The sequence below is a fragment of the Mya arenaria genome, chromosome 17 (genome assembly GCF_026914265.1).
Source record: "Mya arenaria isolate MELC-2E11 chromosome 17, ASM2691426v1".
NCBI classification, from domain to species: Eukaryota; Metazoa; Mollusca; class Bivalvia; order Myida; family Myidae; genus Mya; species Mya arenaria.
In genome coordinates, this window is record NC_069138.1 from 15,998,905 (window position 1) to 16,018,880 (window position 19,976).

Genomic DNA, 19,976 nt, shown 5'->3' on the forward strand with positions numbered 1-19,976 from the left:
CATAATACGAGGACTCTCTCTGAATGTAATTAGATATAGTTAAATGTTATTTCACTAATATTAATTCGTTTATGTTTTCAGAACTGGTGGCAAGTAAGCGCTAAACATATCCAAAGACGAAAAGCAGAGATGGTTCATCAGATGCGCTGTAGTGCATACGTCACTTCCGGCCTCGCTTTCATTCCAGTTCCAGAACTACAATCTGATGTATTATTATTTGTTATCATTTGTTGCTTGTTATTTATTGACAATAAATTATTATAAACGTATATCCCTTTGTCTTTAAGCTTTTGTTAAAGTGTAATAAGTAAGATATAGCAGAAACAGTCAGCTATCGATTGATAGTAATTCTTGAGATTTTAATTTCTTACTTATTACATTGGGAGCGTGGTTCTGACGTAGGTAGTACATGTTGTACATGTACATACTATTTAAATTGGAAATGACAGCAATGTGTTTTTGTAATGTCGTATTTAAATTTATTTACGAATTTCTTACAACAGTTTCCTCGCCTAATGTTATTGGCAGTCGTTTGTTTGTTCAAGTTTCCGAAATTATGACTTGTCCAATGTTATGGCAATATGGTTCAAATTCTATTTACATCAGGAGTCAGCCCTTATCGATTGATTTTAATCAGGTAGATCGGTCGATTTGAACAGAAGACAACACATAATTTTGAACAAAAATCAAGTAAACGCTCAAAAACACAAACATAAGCGTAGAGCAGGCAACAGTAGTGATAATACCTCGAACAAGTACAGTCAACGTCATTGATTGAATCAATGCCATTGAAAGGTTATGTTTAGTTTAATATATTACTTGATTTAAGCTTGATTGTGAAAACAGCTGTAACCTGTAATAAAAACGGCTTCTTGGGCGGAACTCGGTATTCGATTTCTTCTTAAAAGGCTTCGAGGCTCTTGTGGCGATTAAACCTACAACCCATTGATTGACAGGCGGACATCTATACCACAAGACCTCTCTCACCCTGGTGGGGATCGCACCAAACACATCGGATAGAGCCGGACACCTTTACCACTAGACCACTCTCATCCTGTTGGTGATCAAACCCTTGACCTCTTTGGTGAGAGGCGGACACCTTTACGACTAGACCACTCTCACCCTGGTGAGGATCAAACCCTTGACCTCTTGGGTGAGAGGCGGACACCTATACCACTAGACCACTCTCACCCTGGCGAGGATCAACTCTACAGACTCGTGGGTGATACGTCAACACCTATACCACTAGACTTCTCTCACCCTGGTGTGGAACGAACCTACAGACGCATGGGTTATAGGTGGTCACCTATACCACTACACCTCTCTCATGCTTGTGTGGATCGAACCTACAGACGCATGTGAGATATGTGGCCACCTATACCACTAGACCTCTCTCACCCTGGTGTGGATCGAACCTACAGACGCATGTGTGATATGTGGTCACCTATACCACCAGACCTCTCTCACCCTGGTGTGGATCGAACCTACAGACGCATGTGAGATATGTGGTCACCTATACCAATATACCTCTCTCACCCTGGTGTGGATCGAACCTACAGACGCATGTGTGATATGTGGTCACCTATACCACTAGACCTCTCTCACCCTGGTGTGGATCGAACCTACAGACGCATGTGTGATATGTGGCCACCTATACCACCAGACCTCTCTCACCCTGGTGTGGATCGAACCTACAGACGCATGTGTGATATGTGGCCACCTATACCACTAGACCTCTCTCACCCTGTTGTGGAACGAACCTACAGACGCATGTGTGATATGTGGTCACCTACACCACTAGACCTCTCTCACCCTGGTGTGGATCGAACCTACAGACGCATGTGTGATATGTGGTCACCTATACCACTAGACCTCTCTCACCCTGTTGTGGATCGAACCTACAGACGCATGTGAGATATGTGGTCACCTACACCACTAGACCTCTCTCACCCTGGTGTGGATCGAACCTACAGACGCATGTGTGATATGTGGTCACCTACACCACTAGACCTCTCTCACTCTGGTGTGGATCGAACCTACAGACGCATGTGAGATATGTGGTCACCTACACCACTACACCTCTCTCACCCTGGTGTGGATCGAACCTACAGACGCATGTGAGATATGTGGTCATCTATACCACTACACCTCTCTCACCCTGGTGTGGATCGAACCTACAGACGCATGTGTGATATGTGGTCACCTATACCACTACACCTCTCTCACCCTGGTGTGGATCGAACCTACAGACGCATGTGTGATATGTGGTCATCTTTTCACTACACCTCTTTCACCCTGGTGTGGATCGAACCTACAAACGCATGGGTTATAGGTGGTCACCTATACCACTAGACCTCTCTGACCTTGGTGTGGATCGAACCTACCATTCTTGTCTTAAAGGAAGAAACCTTTCAATAGCAGAAGATGCACATCTTCCAGATTTTGTTTTAGGTAAATGATTAGAACTCAAGTTTGAGGAACATGTTTATTTTATTTAACACAGACATTATCAGTATCAAAATATACATATCACAGAAGGTAGAGAGAAAGTGTAAGTATAAGGACACACAGTCTTCAAACGAAGATGAATAATCACAATCAAATTAATTATTCTGCTTAACACAAATAATTACGTACAAAACATATATTTATTAACCATTAGACTATAGACTATTTCTTCAAAATAAGGTTGATGAGACTTTTAAAAAGAGATAAGGAATTAAAAACTAAAGGACAATGCTACTTACATACTGAAATATTCAAATATACAGTACACAAAGATGCGCGTTAAAGGGTGTTCAAAATGTATAACAAAAAGTACGCAAACCGTTGTGATCACTCTACTGTGGATGCAGTTCTTCGATAACACCAATATAAACAATATAGGTTCCACCAGTCAATCACACAGGGCTACCTAGACAATGAACCTTGTAGCGCACACGGCTACGGCCAGACAATGAACCTTGTAGCGCACACGTCTTCTGCCAGACAATGCACCTTGTAGCGCACACGGCTACTGCCAGACAATGCACCTTGTAGCGCACACGGCTACTGCCAGACAGTGCACCTTGTAGCGCAAACGACTACTGCCAGACAGTGAACCTTGTAGCGCAAACGGCTACTGCCAGACAATGAACCTTGTAGCGCAAACGGCTACTGCCAGACAATGAACCTTGTAGCGCACACGGCTACTGCCAGACAATGAACCTTGTGCGCACACGGCTACTGCCAGACAATGAACCTTGTAGCGCACACGGCTACTGCCAGACAATGAACCTTGTAGGGCACACGGCTACTGCCAGACAATGAACCTTGTAGCGCACACGGCTACTGCCAGACAATGAACCTTGTAGCGCACACGGCTACTGCCAGACAATGAACCTTGTAGCGCACACGGCTACTGCCAGACAATGAACCTTGTAGCGCACACGGCTACTGCCAGACAATGAACCTTGTAGCGCACACGGCTTCTGCCAGACAATGCACCTTGTAGCGCACACGGCTTCTGCCAGACAATGCACCTTGTAGCGCACACGGCTACTGCCAAACAATGCACCTTGTAGCGCACACGGCTACTGCCAGACAATGCACCTTGTAGCGCACACGGCTACTGCCAGACAATGAACCTTGTAGCGCACACGGCTACTGCCAGACAATGCACCTTGTAGCGCACACGGGTACTGCCAGACAATGCACCTTGTAGCGCACACGGCTACTGCCAGACAATGCACCTTATAGCGCACACGGGTACTGCCAGACAATGCACCTTGTAGCGCACACGGCCTACATCTTTTTAAAGAGCCCCAGCCCGTAATACACAGGTGGATGTTTGCACGAACACATTTTAGTCTCGTCGTTCCTTTGTGTCAAAGTTTATTAGAATATAAAACCAGCTGTGTGAAGTTAGCTAAACATACGACATTGGACATTGGACATTCAAAATCGAATGTTGTGCTGGCACGACATTGGACATTGGACATTCAAAATCGAATGTTGTGCTGGCACGACATTGGACATTGGACATTCAAAAGTGAAAGTCGTGCTAGCACGACATTGGACATTGGACATTCAAAAACGATTGTCGTGCCGGCACGACATTGGACATTGAACATTCATAATCGAATGTTGTGCTGACACGACATTGGACATTGGACATTCAAAAGTGAAAGTCGTGCTAGCACGACATTGGACATTCAAAATCGAATGTTGTGCTGGCACGACATTGGACATTGGACATTCAAAAACGATTGTCGTGCTAGCACGACATTGGACATTGGACATTCAAAATCGAATGTTGTGCTGGCACGACATTGGACATTGGACATTCAAAAGTGAAAGTCGTGCTAGCACGACATTGGACATTGGACATTCAAAATCGAATGTTGTGCTGGCACGACATTGGACATTGGACATTCAAACGTGAAAGTCGTGCTAGCACGACATTGGACATTGGACATTCAAAATCGAATGTTGTGCTGGCACGACATTGGACATTGGACATTCAAAATCGAATTTTGTGCCAGCACGACATTGGACTTTGGACATTCAAAAGTGAAAGTCGTGCTGGCACAACATTGGACATTGGACATTCAAAAGTGAAAGTCGTGCTAGCACGACATTGGACATTGGACATTCAAAATCGAATGTTGTGCTGGCACGACATTGGACATTGGACATTCAAAAGTGAAAGTCGTGCTAGCACGACATTGGACATTGGACATTCAAAATCGAATGTTGTGCTTGCACGACATTGGACATTGGACATTCGAAATCGAATGTTGTGCCAGCACGACATTGGACATTGGACATTCAAAAGTGAAAGTCGTGCTGGCACGACATTGGACATTGGACATTCAAAAGTGAAAGTCGTGCTAGCACGACATTGGACATTCAAAATCGAATGTTGTGCCAGCACGACATTGGACATTGGACATTCAAAAGTGAAAGTCGTGCTAGCACGACATTGGACATTCAAAATCGAATGTTGTGCTTGCACGACATTGGACATTGGACATTCAAAATCGAATGTTGTGCCAGCACGACATTGGACATTGGACATTCAAAAGTGAAAGTCGTGCTGGCACGTCATTGGACATTGGACATTCAAAAGTGAAAGTCGTGCTAGCACGACATTGGACATTGGACATTCAAAATCGAATGTTGTGCCAGCACGACATTGGACATTGGACATTCAAAAGTGAAAGTCGTGCTAGCACGACATTGGACATTGGACATTCAAAATCGAATGTTGTGCTGGCACGACATTGGACATTGGACATTCAAAATCGAATGTTGTGCCAGCACGACATTGGACATTGGACATTCAAAAGTGAAAGTCGTGCTAGCAGTTAGCACATTTAAATCAATGTATGACATGTTTTATGAATGAATGTTTTTTTTACCGACTTTAAATTAATTTTGATTGCATGCATTATTCGGATTTTTTGTTTGTTTGAGATATTGTCTTGAAATTATTTGAAAAGGGTCAGAGATCACAAAGCAATGAACCATTTTAAAATTTATTAACACCAAGAGAGCATTGTCATGACGATTCCATCGCAATATTTGAAACTTAAGCATGATTCAGATATATATGATGTCACATATGCAGAGAAAGATTCAAATGAATATACTTATGAATGGTCGTGGATTATATGTAGACAAACAGTGATAATGCTTTCAAAATGGCATATTTTTAATAAGCTTAATTGTTTACACACAACTGCTACACATCTAGTACCATTTATAAAGGAAGTGAAGATAATTATATCCACAGTATTTAATGACATATGGAAAATATAGACATGCATTGATGATTCCTACAAGTATAAATGTAATTGTCCGTACATCTTTTTATCTGGTTTTACGTAAACACAAAAAAATATTGTCAATGAGTCGATAAAGTAACCTATTCCTGCCTGTCGACTTGTTTTTTTATCGACTCAGTCAGTCGAACATGCTACGTCGTCTTCATTTGGTAAAGTTTATATGAAATAATTGTGTTCGATAAACCTTTTTGATAAGTCGACAGAATTACACAAAGCGTTTTATAATCAATCGCATCGACATTAAAGAATTCAAAATGACGTCTTCATCACATACGACATAAGTTCTTATAGGTTTTACAGAATATACAATTTATACATGTAAAATGTGACACCAGCGCCATTGGAAATGGCATCTTGGGCAGAACTGACAATGGTTGAAAGGGTTGAAAGGAAACAAAGCGCAAATAATTATATAAACCCAACAAATGTGCACTTCAGTATGTGTTTATCTACAGAGCTTTAGAATAATTATATTACATTAATGAATGTGTCTGCATTTACATGGGAATATGTATGTATATCAATCGAAAGGATTGTTTAAATACAACTCTCAATAACAATGTTGCGGACTTTCAAATACAAGTTTCTTTGTTAAATATGTGTTAGGTACCTCAAATGTATAATATTGTCGGACATGGATGTGACTTAAGGCAACATACACCCACAGCTAAACTTGTCAATGCATAAACCATTGGCGATAATGCTACATTTTGATGCATGGGGATCCCATATAATTTTGGTATTATTTTAAAGGGTACTCCTGACAGATAATTAAAGAGTAAAAATGACCTGTGTCCAACAATCATTATTTGTATACTGGTTGTCGTTTCATTATATTTTTTCTCTTAATATTTACCACTTCCATTGGATGCCTAAATAATATTTGGTCACTATGAATAGACAGATATACGTTATTATAAACCATATTTTAAAAAATAAAAGCCAAGTTGAATGTCGTTATTTAACACAATAATTTGAATGGACAAATTAGAATTGCAGCCTTATCACCAGTCCAAGATTTCGGATATATATATTTCTGCCACCTCAGAAAAGTAGATTCAAACATTTGTCCATGCGTGAAATTCTTATCTTCCCAACGGGCAAAGATAAACAAGTACCCGTATGGAACTCTTTTTTATTGCCTTCACTTTGCTGCATCCAGAACTATTTAAAGAACGATTTGACTATTAACATAATCTGAATCACTGCGCGAATATATATGACAACCAGGAACTTTTGAATGTCCAATGTCCAATGTCGTGCCAGCACAACATTCGATTTTGAATGTCCAATGTCCAATGTCGTGCTAGCACGACTTTCACTTTTGAATGTCCAATGTCCAATGTCGTGCCAGCACAACATTCGATCTTGAATGTCCAATGTCGTGCCAGCACAACATTCGATTTTGAATGTCCAATGTCCAATGTCGTGCTAGCACGACATTCGATTTTGAATGTCCAATGTCCAATGTCGTGCCAGCACAACATTCGATTTTGAATGTCCAATGTCCAATGTCGTGCCAGCACAACATTCGATTTTGAATGTCCAATGTCAAATGTCGTGCTAGCACGACATTCGATTTTGAATGTCCAATGTCCAATGTCGTGCCAGCACAACATTCGATTTTGAATGTCCAATGTCCAATGTCGTGCTAGCACGACTTTCACTTTTGAATGTCCAATGTCCAATGTCGTGCCAGCAGAACATTCGGTTATGAATGTCCAATGTAGTGCCGGCACGACAATCGTTTTTGAATGTCCAATGTCCAATGTCGTGCCAGCACAACATTCGATTTTGAATGTCCAATGTCCAATGTCGTGCTAGCACGACTTTCACTTTTGAATGTCCAATGTCCAATGTCGTGCCAGCAGAACATTCGGTTATGAATGTCCAATGTAGTGCCGGCACGACAATCGTTTTTGAATGTCCAATGTCCAATGTCGTGCGAGCACAACATTCGATTTTGAATGTCCAATGTCGTGCTAGCACGATTTTCACTTTTGAATGTCCAATGTCCAATGTCGTGCCAGCACAACATTCGATTTTGAATGTCCAATGTCCAATGTCGTGCTAGCACGATTTTCACTTTTGAATGTCCAATGTCCAATGTCGTGCCAGCACAACATTCGATTTTGAATGTCCAATGTCCAATGTCGTGCTAGCACGACTTTCGATTTTGAATGTCCAATGTCCAATGTCGTGCCAGCACAACATTCGATTTTGAATGTCCAATGTCCAATGTCGTGCTAGCACGACTTTCACTTTTGAATGTCCAATGTCCAATGTCGTGCCAGCACAACATTCGATTTTGAATGTCCAATGTCCAATGTCGTGCTAGCACGACTTTCACTTTTGAATGTCCAATGTCCAATGTCGTGCGAGCACAACATTCGATTTTGAATGTCCAATGTCCAATGTCGTGCCAGCACAACATTCGATTTTGAATGTCCAATGTCCAATGTCGTGCTAGCACGACTTTCACTTTTGAATGTCCAATGTCCAATGTCGTGCCAGCACAACATTCGATTTTGAATGTCCAATGTCCAATGTCGTGCTAGCACGACTTTCACTTTTGAATGTCCAATGTCCAATGTCGTGCCAGCACAACATTCGATTTTGAATGTCCAATGTCAAATGTCGTGCCAGCACAACATTCGATTTTGAATGTTCAATGTCCAATGTCGTGCTAGCACGACTTTCACTTTTGAATGTCCAATGTCCAATGTCGTACCAGCACAACATTCGATTTTGAATGTCCAATGTCCAATGTCGTGCTAGCACGACTTTCACTTTTGAATGTCCAATGTCCAATGTCGTGCCAGCACAACATTCGATTTTGAATGTCCAATGTCAAATGTCGTGCCAGCACAACATTCGATTTTGAATGTCCAATGTCCAATGTCGTGCTAGCACGACTTTCACTTTTGAATGTCCAATGTCCAATGTCGTACCAGCACAACATTCGATTTTGAATGTCCAATGTCCAATGTCGTGCTAGCACGACTTTCACTTTTGAATGTCCAATGTCCAATGTCGTGCCAGCACAGCATTCGATTTTGAATGTCCAATGTCCAATGTCGTATGTTTAGCTAACTTCACACAGCTTATAAAACCACTTATGTGTCATCCAAGCTTTGTCCATCAAAACCTATTCATTGAAATGAAAAAGATCGCCACAAACGCAGCAATGAACACTAGAGCTACAATGATACAGCACAAAGTTGAACACGCCTTGTTTGCTGTTGGGGCATGCTGAAAAGAAAGTGATCATGAGAAATTAAAAATCATATCTCAATGATAAACCATCTCGAGCAACGTTCTGAATTCGAAAACGGACTGTTTAATAATATAAATAATTTAAATACTGTAAAATTACAAATTTAACCCTATACCCCAATGCCATAGTCACAACTCAACCGCGCTTACCTCAAACTGAGCACCCGCAATATGGCTTGCGTATGTTATGCATTATGGTACGACGTACCCAGGAATTCAACCAAGTGGGTGGGGCTGTGGGTTGTTACTTTTATTACTGGTGACGAATGATATACAGATATAACATAAAATTACCTGCATATGTACAACATGGTTTCCTGAACTAAATCCTGTGTGTGATGGCACAACTGAATGTCCAAAAGTCGAATGGGGAAGACCGCTATGACCAAACGATGAACTTCCAAATGTGTCGTCTGTAGAAAAAGCGGTTGAACAGCCGCCAGAGAAACTGTCTGGTTCACAAGAGCTGGCGCCACCAAACCCACTGTCACAGCCAGACGAACCACCACATCCTTAAACAAAATGCACTTTCGTTGAAATATATTTTTTTCATATTTTCACATTTGTATGCATTCTGTAAGATAGTGTCCAATGCTTAAGAATGCTCACAGCAGAACCTAACTAGTATTTGTAAAATTAATATGTCAACTACTACCAGAGTGAGGTGAGGATCATCAGGATGACGAACGAAACGAAAGACACTGACAGTTTAAATAGACTTTGATATTTACGTTTAGAATATATTCTGGTATGTTGATTATATCATTGGACGAGGTACGTCTGGACATGGATTTAATGATTGTCACTTTACAACAGATCGTGTAATATTACTGACACACAGTCAAGTAAAACAATAAGCGCAAAGATTCAAAACATACCACATTCTGTGTTTAGCGGACTGAGACTTGAGTCTCAAAAATATGACAGCGTTCTGTTTAGCTTAGTTTATGTGTGTACAAGCTGTGGTACGTTACATATATACGTGTGTACAAGCTGTGTTACGTTTCATATATACGTGTTTACAATCTGTGGTACGTTACATATATACGTGTGTACAAGCTGTGGTACGTTACCTATATACGTATGTACAAGCTGTGGTACGTTACATATATACGTATGTACAAGCTGTGGTACGTTTCATATCTACGTGTGTACAAGCTGTAGTACGTTACCTATATACGTGTGTACAAGCTGTGGTACGTTACCTATATACGTGTGTACAAGCTGTGGTACGTTTCATATATACGTATGTACAAGCTGTGGTACGTTTACGTTACCTATATACGTGTGTACAAGCTGTGGTACGTTACATATATACGTGTGTACAAGCTGTGGTACGTTACCTATATACGTGTGTACAAGCTGTGGTACGTTACCTATATACGTGTGTACAAGCTGTGGTACGTTACCTATATACGTATGTACAAGCTGTGGTACGTTACATATATACGTATGTACAAGCTGTGGTACGTTTCATATCTACGTGTGTACAAGCTGTAGTACGTTACCTATATACGTGTGTACAAGCTGTGGTACGTTACCTATATACGTGTGTACAAGCTGTGGTACGTTTCATATATACGTATGTACAAGCTGTGGTACGTTTACGTTACCTATATACGTGTGTACAAGCTGTGGTACGTTACATATATACGTGTGTACAAGCTGTGGTACGTTACCTATATACGTGTGTACAAGCTGTGGTACGTTACCTATGTACGTGTGTACAAGCTATGGTACGTTACCTATATACCTGTGTACAAGCTGTGGTACGTTACCTATATACGTGTGTACAAGCTATGGTACGTTACCTATATACGTGTGTACAAGTTGGGTATATTACCTATGTACGTGTGTACAAGTTGGGTATGGTACCTATGTACGTGTGTACAAGTTGGGTATGTTACATATATACGTGTGTACAAGCTGTGGTACGTTACCTATATACGTGTGTACAAGCTGTGGTACGTTTCATATATACGTGTGTACAAGCTATGGTACGTGTCATATATACGTGTGTACAAGCTATGGTACGTTACCTATATACGTGTGTACAAGCTATGGTACGTTACCTATATACGTGTGTACAAGCTGTGGTACGTTACCTATATACGTGTGTACAAGCTGTGGTACGTAACCTATATACGTATGTACAAGCCGTGGTACGTTACCTATATACGTGTGTACAAGCTATGGTACGGTCCATATATACGTGTGTACAAGCTGTGGTACGTTACATATATACGTGTGTACAAACTGTGGTACGTTACATATATACGTGTGTACAAGCTGTGGTACGTTACCTATATACGTGTGTACAAGCTGTGGTACGTTACCTATATACGTGTGTACAAGCTGTGGTACGTTACCTATATACGTGTGTACAAGCTGTGGTACGTTACCTATATACGTGTGTACAAGCTGTGGTACGTTACATATATACGTGTGTACAAGCTATGGTACGTTACCTATATATGTATGTACAAGCTGTGGTACGTTACCTATATACGGGTGTACAAGCTGTGGTACGTTACATATATACGTGTGTACAAGCTGTGGTACGTTACATATATACGTGTGTACAAGCTATGGTACGTTACCTATATACGTGTGTACAAGCTGTGGTACGTTACATATATACGTGTGTACAAGCTGTGGTACGTTACATATATACGTGTGTACAAGCTGTGGTACATAACCTATATACGTATGTACAAGCCGTGGTACGTTACCTATATACGTGTGTACAAGCTATGGTACGTTACATATATACGTGTGTACAAGCTGTGGTACGTCTCATATCTACGTGTGTACAAGCTGTGGTACGTTACCTATATACGTGTGTACAAGCTGTAGTAAGTTACCTATATACGTGTGTACAAGCTGTGGTACGTTACCTATATACGTGTGTACAAGCTGTGGTACGTTTCATATATACGTATGTTCAAGCTGTGGTACGTTTACGTTACCTATATACGTGTGTACAAGCTGTGGTACGTTACATATATACGTGTGTACAAGCTGTGGTACGTTACCTATATACGTGTGTACAAGCTGTGGTACGTTACCTATGTACGTGTGTACAAGCTATGGTACGTTACCTATATACGTGTGTACAAGCTGTGGTACGTTACATATATACGTGTGTACAAGTTGGGTATGGTACCTATGTACGTGTGTACAAGTTGGGTATGGTACCTATGTACGTGTGTACAAATTGGGTATGTTACATATATACGTGTGTACAAGCTGTGGTACGTTACCTATATACGTGTGTACAAGCTGTGGTACGTTACATATATACGTGTGTACAAGCTGTGGTACGTTACATATATACGTGTGTACAAGCTGTGGTACGTTACATATATACGTGTGTACAAGCTGTGGTACGTTACCTATATACGTGTGTACAAGCTGTGGTACGTTACATATATACGTGTGTACAAGCTGTGGTACGTTACATATATACGTGTGTACAAGCTGTGGTACATAACCTATATACGTATGTACAAGCCGTGGTACGTTACCTATATACGTGTGGACAAGCTATGGTACGGTCCATATATACGTGTGTACAAGCTGTGGTACGCTACATATATACGTGTGTACAAGCTGTGGTACGTTACATATATACGTGTGTACAAGCTGTGGTATGTTACCTATATACGTGTGTACAAGCTGTGGTACGTTACCTATATACGTGTGTACAAGCTGTGGTACGTTACCTATATACGTGTGTACAAGCTGTGGTACGTTACCTATATACGTGTGTACAAGCTGTGGTACGTTACCTATATATGTATGTACAAGCTGTGGTACGTTACCTATATACGTGTGTACAAGCTGTGGTACGTTACCTATATACGTGTGTACAAGCTGTGGTACGTTACCTATATACGTGTGTACAAGCTGTGGTACGTTACCTATATACGTGTGTACAAGCTGTGGTACGTTACCTATATACGTGTGTATAAGCTGTGTTACGTTACATATATACGTGTGTACAAGCTGTGTTACGTTACCTATATACGTGTGTACAAGCTATGGTACGTTACCTATATACGTGTGTACAAGCTGTGGTACGTTACCTATATACGTGTGTACAAGCTGTGGTACGTTACCTATAGACGTGTGTAGAAGCTGTGGTACGTTACCTATATATGTATGTACAAGCTGTGGTACGTTACCTATATACGTGTGTACAAGCTGTGGTACGTTACATTTATACGTGTGTACAAGCTGTGGTACGTTACCTATATACGTGTGTACAAGCTGTGGTACGTTACCTATGTACGTGTGTACAAGCTATGGTAAGTTACCTATATACGTGTGTACAAGCTATGGTACGTTACCTATATACGTGTGTACAAGTTGGGTATGGTACCTATGTACGTGTGTACAAGTTGGGTATGTTACCTATGTACGTGTGTACAAGTTGGGTATGTTACATATATACGTGTGTACAAGCTGTGGTACGTTACCTATATACGTGTGTACAAGCTGTGGTACGTTACATATATACGTGTGTACAAGCTGTGGTACGTTACATATATACGTGTGTACAAGCTGTGGTACGTTACCTATATACGTGTGTACAAGCTGTGGTACGTTACCTATATACGTGTGTACAAGCTGTGGTACGTTACCTATATACGTGTGTACAAGCTGTGGTACGTTACATATATACGTGTGTACAAGCTGTGGTACGTTACATATATACGTGTGTACAAGCTGTGGTACGTTACCTATATACGTGTGTACAAGCTGTGGTACGTTACCTATATACGTGTGTACAAGCTGTGGTACGTTACCTATATACGTGTGTACAAGCTGTGGTACGTTACATATATACGTGTGTACAAGCTGTGGTACGTTACCTATATACGTGTGTACAAGCTGTGGTACGTTACCTATAGACGTGTGTACAAGCTGTGGTACGTTACCTATATATGTATGTACAAGCTGTGGTAAGTTACCTATATACGTGTGTACAAGCTGTGGTACGTTACCTATATACGTGTGTACAAGCTGTGGTACGTTACCTATATACGTGTGTACAAGCTGTGGTACGTTACCTATATATGTATGTACAAGCTGTGGTACGTTACCTATATACGTGTGTATAAGCTGTGTTACGTTACCTATATACGTGTGTACAAGCTGTGGTACGTTACCTATATACGTGTGTACAAGCTGTGGTACGTTACATATATACGTGTGTACAAGCTATGGTACGTTACCTATATATGTATGTACAAGCTGTGGTACGTTACCTATATACGGGTGTACAAGCTGTGGTACGTTACATATATACGTGTGTACAAGCTGTGGTACGTTACATATATACGTGTGTACAAGCTATGGTACGTTACCTATATACGTGTGTACAAGCTGTGGTACGTTACATATATACGTGTGTACAAGCTGTGGTACGTTACATATATACGTGTGTACAAGCTGTGGTACATAACCTATATACGTATGTACAAGCCGTGGTACGTTACCTATATACGTGTGTACAAGCTATGGTACGGTCCATATATACGTGTGTACAAGCTGTGGTACGTCTCATATCTACGTGTGTACAAGCTGTGGTACGTTACCTATATACGTGTGTACAAGCTGTAGTAAGTTACCTATATACGTGTGTACAAGCTGTGGTACGTTACCTATATACGTGTGTACAAGCTGTGGTACGTTTCATATATACGTATGTACAAGCTGTGGTACGTTTACGTTACCTATATACGTGTGTACAAGCTGTGGTACGTTACATATATACGTGTGTACAAGCTGTGGTACGTTACCTATATACGTGTGTACAAGCTGTGGTACGTTACCTATGTACGTGTGTACAAGCTATGGTACGTTACCTATATACGTGTGTACAAGCTATGGTACGTTACCTATATACGTGTGTACAAGTTGGGTATGGTACCTATGTACGTGTGTACAAGTTGGGTATGGTACCTATGTACGTGTGTACAAATTGGGTATGTTACATATATACGTGTGTACAAGCTGTGGTACGTTACCTATATACGTGTGTACAAGCTGTGGTACGTTACATATATACGTGTGTACAAGCTGTGGTACGTTACATATATACGTGTGTACAAGCTGTGGTACGTTACATATATACGTGTGTACAAGCTGTGGTACGTTACCTATATACGTGTGTACAAGCTGTGGTACGTTACATATATACGTGTGTACAAGCTGTGGTACGTTACATATATACGTGTGTACAAGCTGTGGTACATAACCTATATACGTATGTACAAGCCGTGGTACGTTACCTATATACGTGTGGACAAGCTATGGTACGGTCCATATATACGTGTGTACAAGCTGTGGTACGCTACATATATACGTGTGTACAAGCTGTGGTACGTTACATATATACGTGTGTACAAGCTGTGGTATGTTACCTATATACGTGTGTACAAGCTGTGGTACGTTACCTATATACGTGTGTACAAGCTGTGGTACGTTACCTATATACGTGTGTACAAGCTGTGGTACGTTACCTATATACGTGTGTACAAGCTGTGGTACGTTACCTATATATGTATGTACAAGCTGTGGTACGTTACCTATATACGTGTGTACAAGCTGTGGTACGTTACCTATATACGTGTGTACAAGCTGTGGTACGTTACCTATATACGTGTGTACAAGCTGTGGTACGTTACCTATATATGTATGTACAAGCTGTGGTACGTTACCTATATACGTGTGTATAAGCTGTGTTACGTTACATATATACGTGTGTACAAGCTGTGTTACGTTACCTATATACGTGTGTACAAGCTATGGTACGTTACCTATATACGTGTGTACAAGCTGTGGTACGTTACCTATATACGTGTGTACAAGCTGTGGTACGTTACCTATAGACGTGTGTAGAAGCTGTGGTACGTTACCTATATATGTATGTACAAGCTGTGGTACGTTACCTATATACGTGTGTACAAGCTGTGGTACGTTACATTTATACGTGTGTACAAGCTGTGGTACGTTACCTATATACGTGTGTACAAGCTGTGGTACGTTACCTATGTACGTGTGTACAAGCTATGGTAAGTTACCTATATACGTGTGTACAAGCTATGGTACGTTACCTATATACGTGTGTACAAGTTGGGTATGGTACCTATGTACGTGTGTACAAGTTGGGTATGGTACCTATGTACGTGTGTACAAGTTGGGTATGTTACATATATACGTGTGTACAAGCTGTGGTACGTTACCTATATACGTGTGTACAAGCTGTGGTACGTTACATATATACGTGTGTACAAGCTGTGGTACGTTACATATATACGTGTGTACAAGCTGTGGTACGTTACCTATATACGTGTGTACAAGCTGTGGTACGTTACCTATATACGTGTGTACAAGCTGTGGTACGTTACCTATATACGTGTGTACAAGCTGTGGTACGTTACCTATATACGTGTGTACAAGCTGTGGTACGTTACATATATACGTGTGTACAAGCTGTGGTACGTTACCTATATACGTGTGTACAAGCTGTGGTACGTTACCTATATACGTGTGTACAAGCTGTGGTACGTTACCTATATACGTGTGTACAAGCTGTGGTACGTTACATATATACGTGTGTACAAGCTGTGGTACGTTACCTATATACGTGTGTACAAGCTGTGGTACGTTACCTATAGACGTGTGTACAAGCTGTGGTACGTTACCTATATATGTATGTACAAGCTGTGGTAAGTTACCTATATACGTGTGTACAAGCTGTGGTACGTTACCTATATACGTGTGTACAAGCTGTGGTACGTTACCTATATACGTGTGTACAAGCTGTGGTACGTTACCTATATATGTATGTACAAGCTGTGGTACGTTACCTATATACGTGTGTATAAGCTGTGTTACGTTACCTATATACGTGTGTACAAGCTGTGGTACGTTACATATGTACGTGTGTACAAGCTATGGTACGTTACCTATATACGTGTGTACAAGCTGTGGTACGTTACCCATATACGTGTGTACAAGCTATGGTACGTTACCTATATACGTGTGTACAAGTTGGGTATGTTACCTATATACGTGTGTACAAGTTGGGTATGTTACCTATGTACGTGTGTACAAGTTGGGTATGTTACATATATACGTGTGTACAAGCTGTGGTACGTTACATATATACGTGTGTACGAGCTGTGGTACGTTACATATATACGTGTGTACAAGCTGTGGTACGTTACATATATACGTGTGTACAAGCTGTGGTACGTTACCTATATACGTGTGTACAAGCTGTGGTACGTTACCTATATACGTGTGTACAAGCTGTGGTACGTTACATATATATACGTGTGTACAAGCTATGGTACGTTACATATATACGTGTGTACAAGCTGTGGTACGTTACATATATACGTGTGTACAAGCTATGGTACGTTGCCTATATACGTGTGTACACGCTATGGTACGGTCCATATATACGTGTGTACAAGCTATGGTACGTTACCTATATACGTGTGTACAAGCTGTGGTACGTTACCTATATACGTGTGTACAAGCTGTGGTACGTTACATATATATACGTGTGTACAAGCTATGGTACGTTACCTATATACGTGTGTACAAGCTGTGGTACGTTACCTATATACGTGTGTACAAGCTGTGGTACGTTACCTATATACGTGTGTACAAGCTGTGGTACGTTACATATATATACGTGTGTACAAGCTATGGTACGTTACATATATACGTGTGTACAAGCTGTGGTACGTTACATATATACGTGTGTACAAGCTATGGTACGTTACCTATATACGTGTGTACAAGCTATGGTACGTTACATATATACGTGTGTACAAGCTATGGTACGTTACCTATATACGTGTGTACAAGCTATGGTACGTTACATATATATACGTGTGTACAAGCTATGGTACGTTACATATATACGTGTGTACAAGCTGTGGTACGTTACCTATATACGTGTGTACAAGCTATGGTACGTTACCTATATACGTGTGTACAAGCTATGGTACGTTACCTATATACGTGTGTACAAGCTGTGGTACGTTACATATATACGTGTGTACAAGCTGTGGTACGTTACATATATACGTGTGTACAAGCTATGGTACGTTACATATATACGTGTGTACAAGCTGTGGTACGTTACCTATATACGTGTGTACAAGCTATGGTACGTTACATATATACGTGTGTACAAGCTGTGGTACGTTACATATATACGTGTGTACAAGCTGTGGTACGTTACATATATAAGTAAATTAAAACAGTGTTTGTTGCAAAGATGCATATGTGTACATGCATAAAGAAACATTTGGCGATTAATGTTTCCATATGTGACCTTTAAAACCAATCATATAGACATAATCTGAATCCCCAACTACTGACTGGTTTGCAGTTGAACATTCGCGAATAATCTACTGGAAATGGTCGAATATCCGACTGGCGAATATACGAATAAAAGTAAATTAAAACAGTGTTTGTTGCAAAGATACATATGTGTACATGCATAAAGAAATATTTGGCGATTAATGTTCCCATATGTGACCTTTAAAACCATACATATAGACATTAACTGAATTCCCAACTACTGACTAGTTAGCAGTTGAATATTCGCGAATAATCGACTGGAAATGAACGAATGTCCGACTGGCGAATAGACGAATAAAAGTAAATTAAAACAGCTAGTGTTTGACGCAAAGATACATATGTGTACATGCATAAAGAAACATTTGACGATTAATTTTTCCATATGTGACCTTTAAAACCATACATATAGACATAAACTGAATCCCCAACTACTGACTGGTTTGCAGTTGAACATTCGCGAATATACCAATAAAAGTGAATTAAAACAGTGTTGTCGAATTCCCAACTGGCCACAAGCAAGTAGTTGAATATTCGAATCCCCAACTGGCAACTGGTAAGTAGTTGATTATTCGAATCCCCAACTACCAACTACCTTCCAACTTTACCGTCATCCATTGTCTGATCCTTGTGTCTGCTGTATTTTTTAATATTAAAGAATATAGCTGAACAAGAACAGGTTCTTCTTGTGTATGTATTAACACTTTTATGTCCTTGTTTATGTATTAACACTTTTATGTCCTTGTTTATGTATTAACACTTTTATGTCCTTGTTTATGTATTAACACTTTTATGTCTTTGTTTATGTATTAACACTTTTATGTCCAGTTCTTATCGCCTTGAAACCGTTTCGTAAAATGACGTTATCCTTTGTTTGTATAAAGGAAATTCACGCTAGTGTATTTCGAAATAAAGTTAACAGAGCAGTATGGTTATCTAGTGCATACGACTTGTAAACAACACGTTATCTTTGTTTTCATCTAGATACAAGGAATCCGTTTATTGTTTACAATATGTATTCAATTTCCAGTATTTAAAAACAATGTGACGCGTTTACGTTCAGTAAAATTTCAAGTGTATGTGAACTAAAGTAATAGTTCACAATCAGCTGTTTCAAAATAACAAACACCCACACAGTTTGATGAAAGATCCGTTTGTGGCGACAAAGGATTGAACTCTGAGAATCGAACTGGGCGGTGCATAGCAGTATGAAATCATTCTTTGCCAGGGGCGGCTCACGTAGCATGGTTTGCGGTTAGGGGGATATTTTATCAACTTTTAGTCGAAAACAAGTGCTTTTATATCTTGTGTAACTGTTTCACTTTATATTGCACAATATACGACACTCCTGGCTCTCTCATGAACTCCCTATAGTATATACACGAAAATCCCGGCACGCTCGTTAACTCATTATAGTATATACAGGACAATCCCGGCACGCTCGTGAACTCATTATAGTATATACACGACAATCCCGGCACG

General features: G+C 40.4%; 1 protein-coding gene across 2 annotated transcripts; it reads right to left on the minus strand.

The window, feature by feature from the left end:
- Nucleotides 1–2,482: 2,482 nt before the first annotated feature.
- Nucleotides 2,483–19,537, minus strand: LOC128222894 (uncharacterized). 2 transcript variants are annotated; one of them, XR_008259247.1, is made up of 4 exons: nucleotides 19,103–19,537; nucleotides 9,399–9,616; nucleotides 8,945–9,080; nucleotides 2,483–3,893 (listed from the first exon to the last, which is right to left on the minus strand). XR_008259247.1 is itself a non-coding variant. In XM_052932068.1 (3 exons), exons 1-3 carry the CDS (start codon nucleotides 19,106–19,108, stop codon nucleotides 8,970–8,972), a joined length of 348 nt encoding a protein of 115 aa, XP_052788028.1. In that variant the 5' UTR covers nucleotides 19,109–19,537; the 3' UTR covers nucleotides 8,651–8,969. The 2 variants fall into 2 exon arrangements, 1 of the variants encoding a protein (XP_052788028.1); XM_052932068.1 differs by lacking the exon at nucleotides 2,483–3,893 and having other exon boundaries at nucleotides 8,651–9,080; nucleotides 19,090–19,537.
- Nucleotides 19,538–19,976: the final 439 nt, after the last annotated feature.

Coding starts and splice junctions, on each gene's coding strand:
- LOC128222894 (XM_052932068.1), bottom strand. Junction 9,081..9,398: donor ACCATGTTGTACATATGCAG/GTAATTTTATGT, acceptor CTTTCTTTTCAG/CATGCCCCAACAGCAAACAA.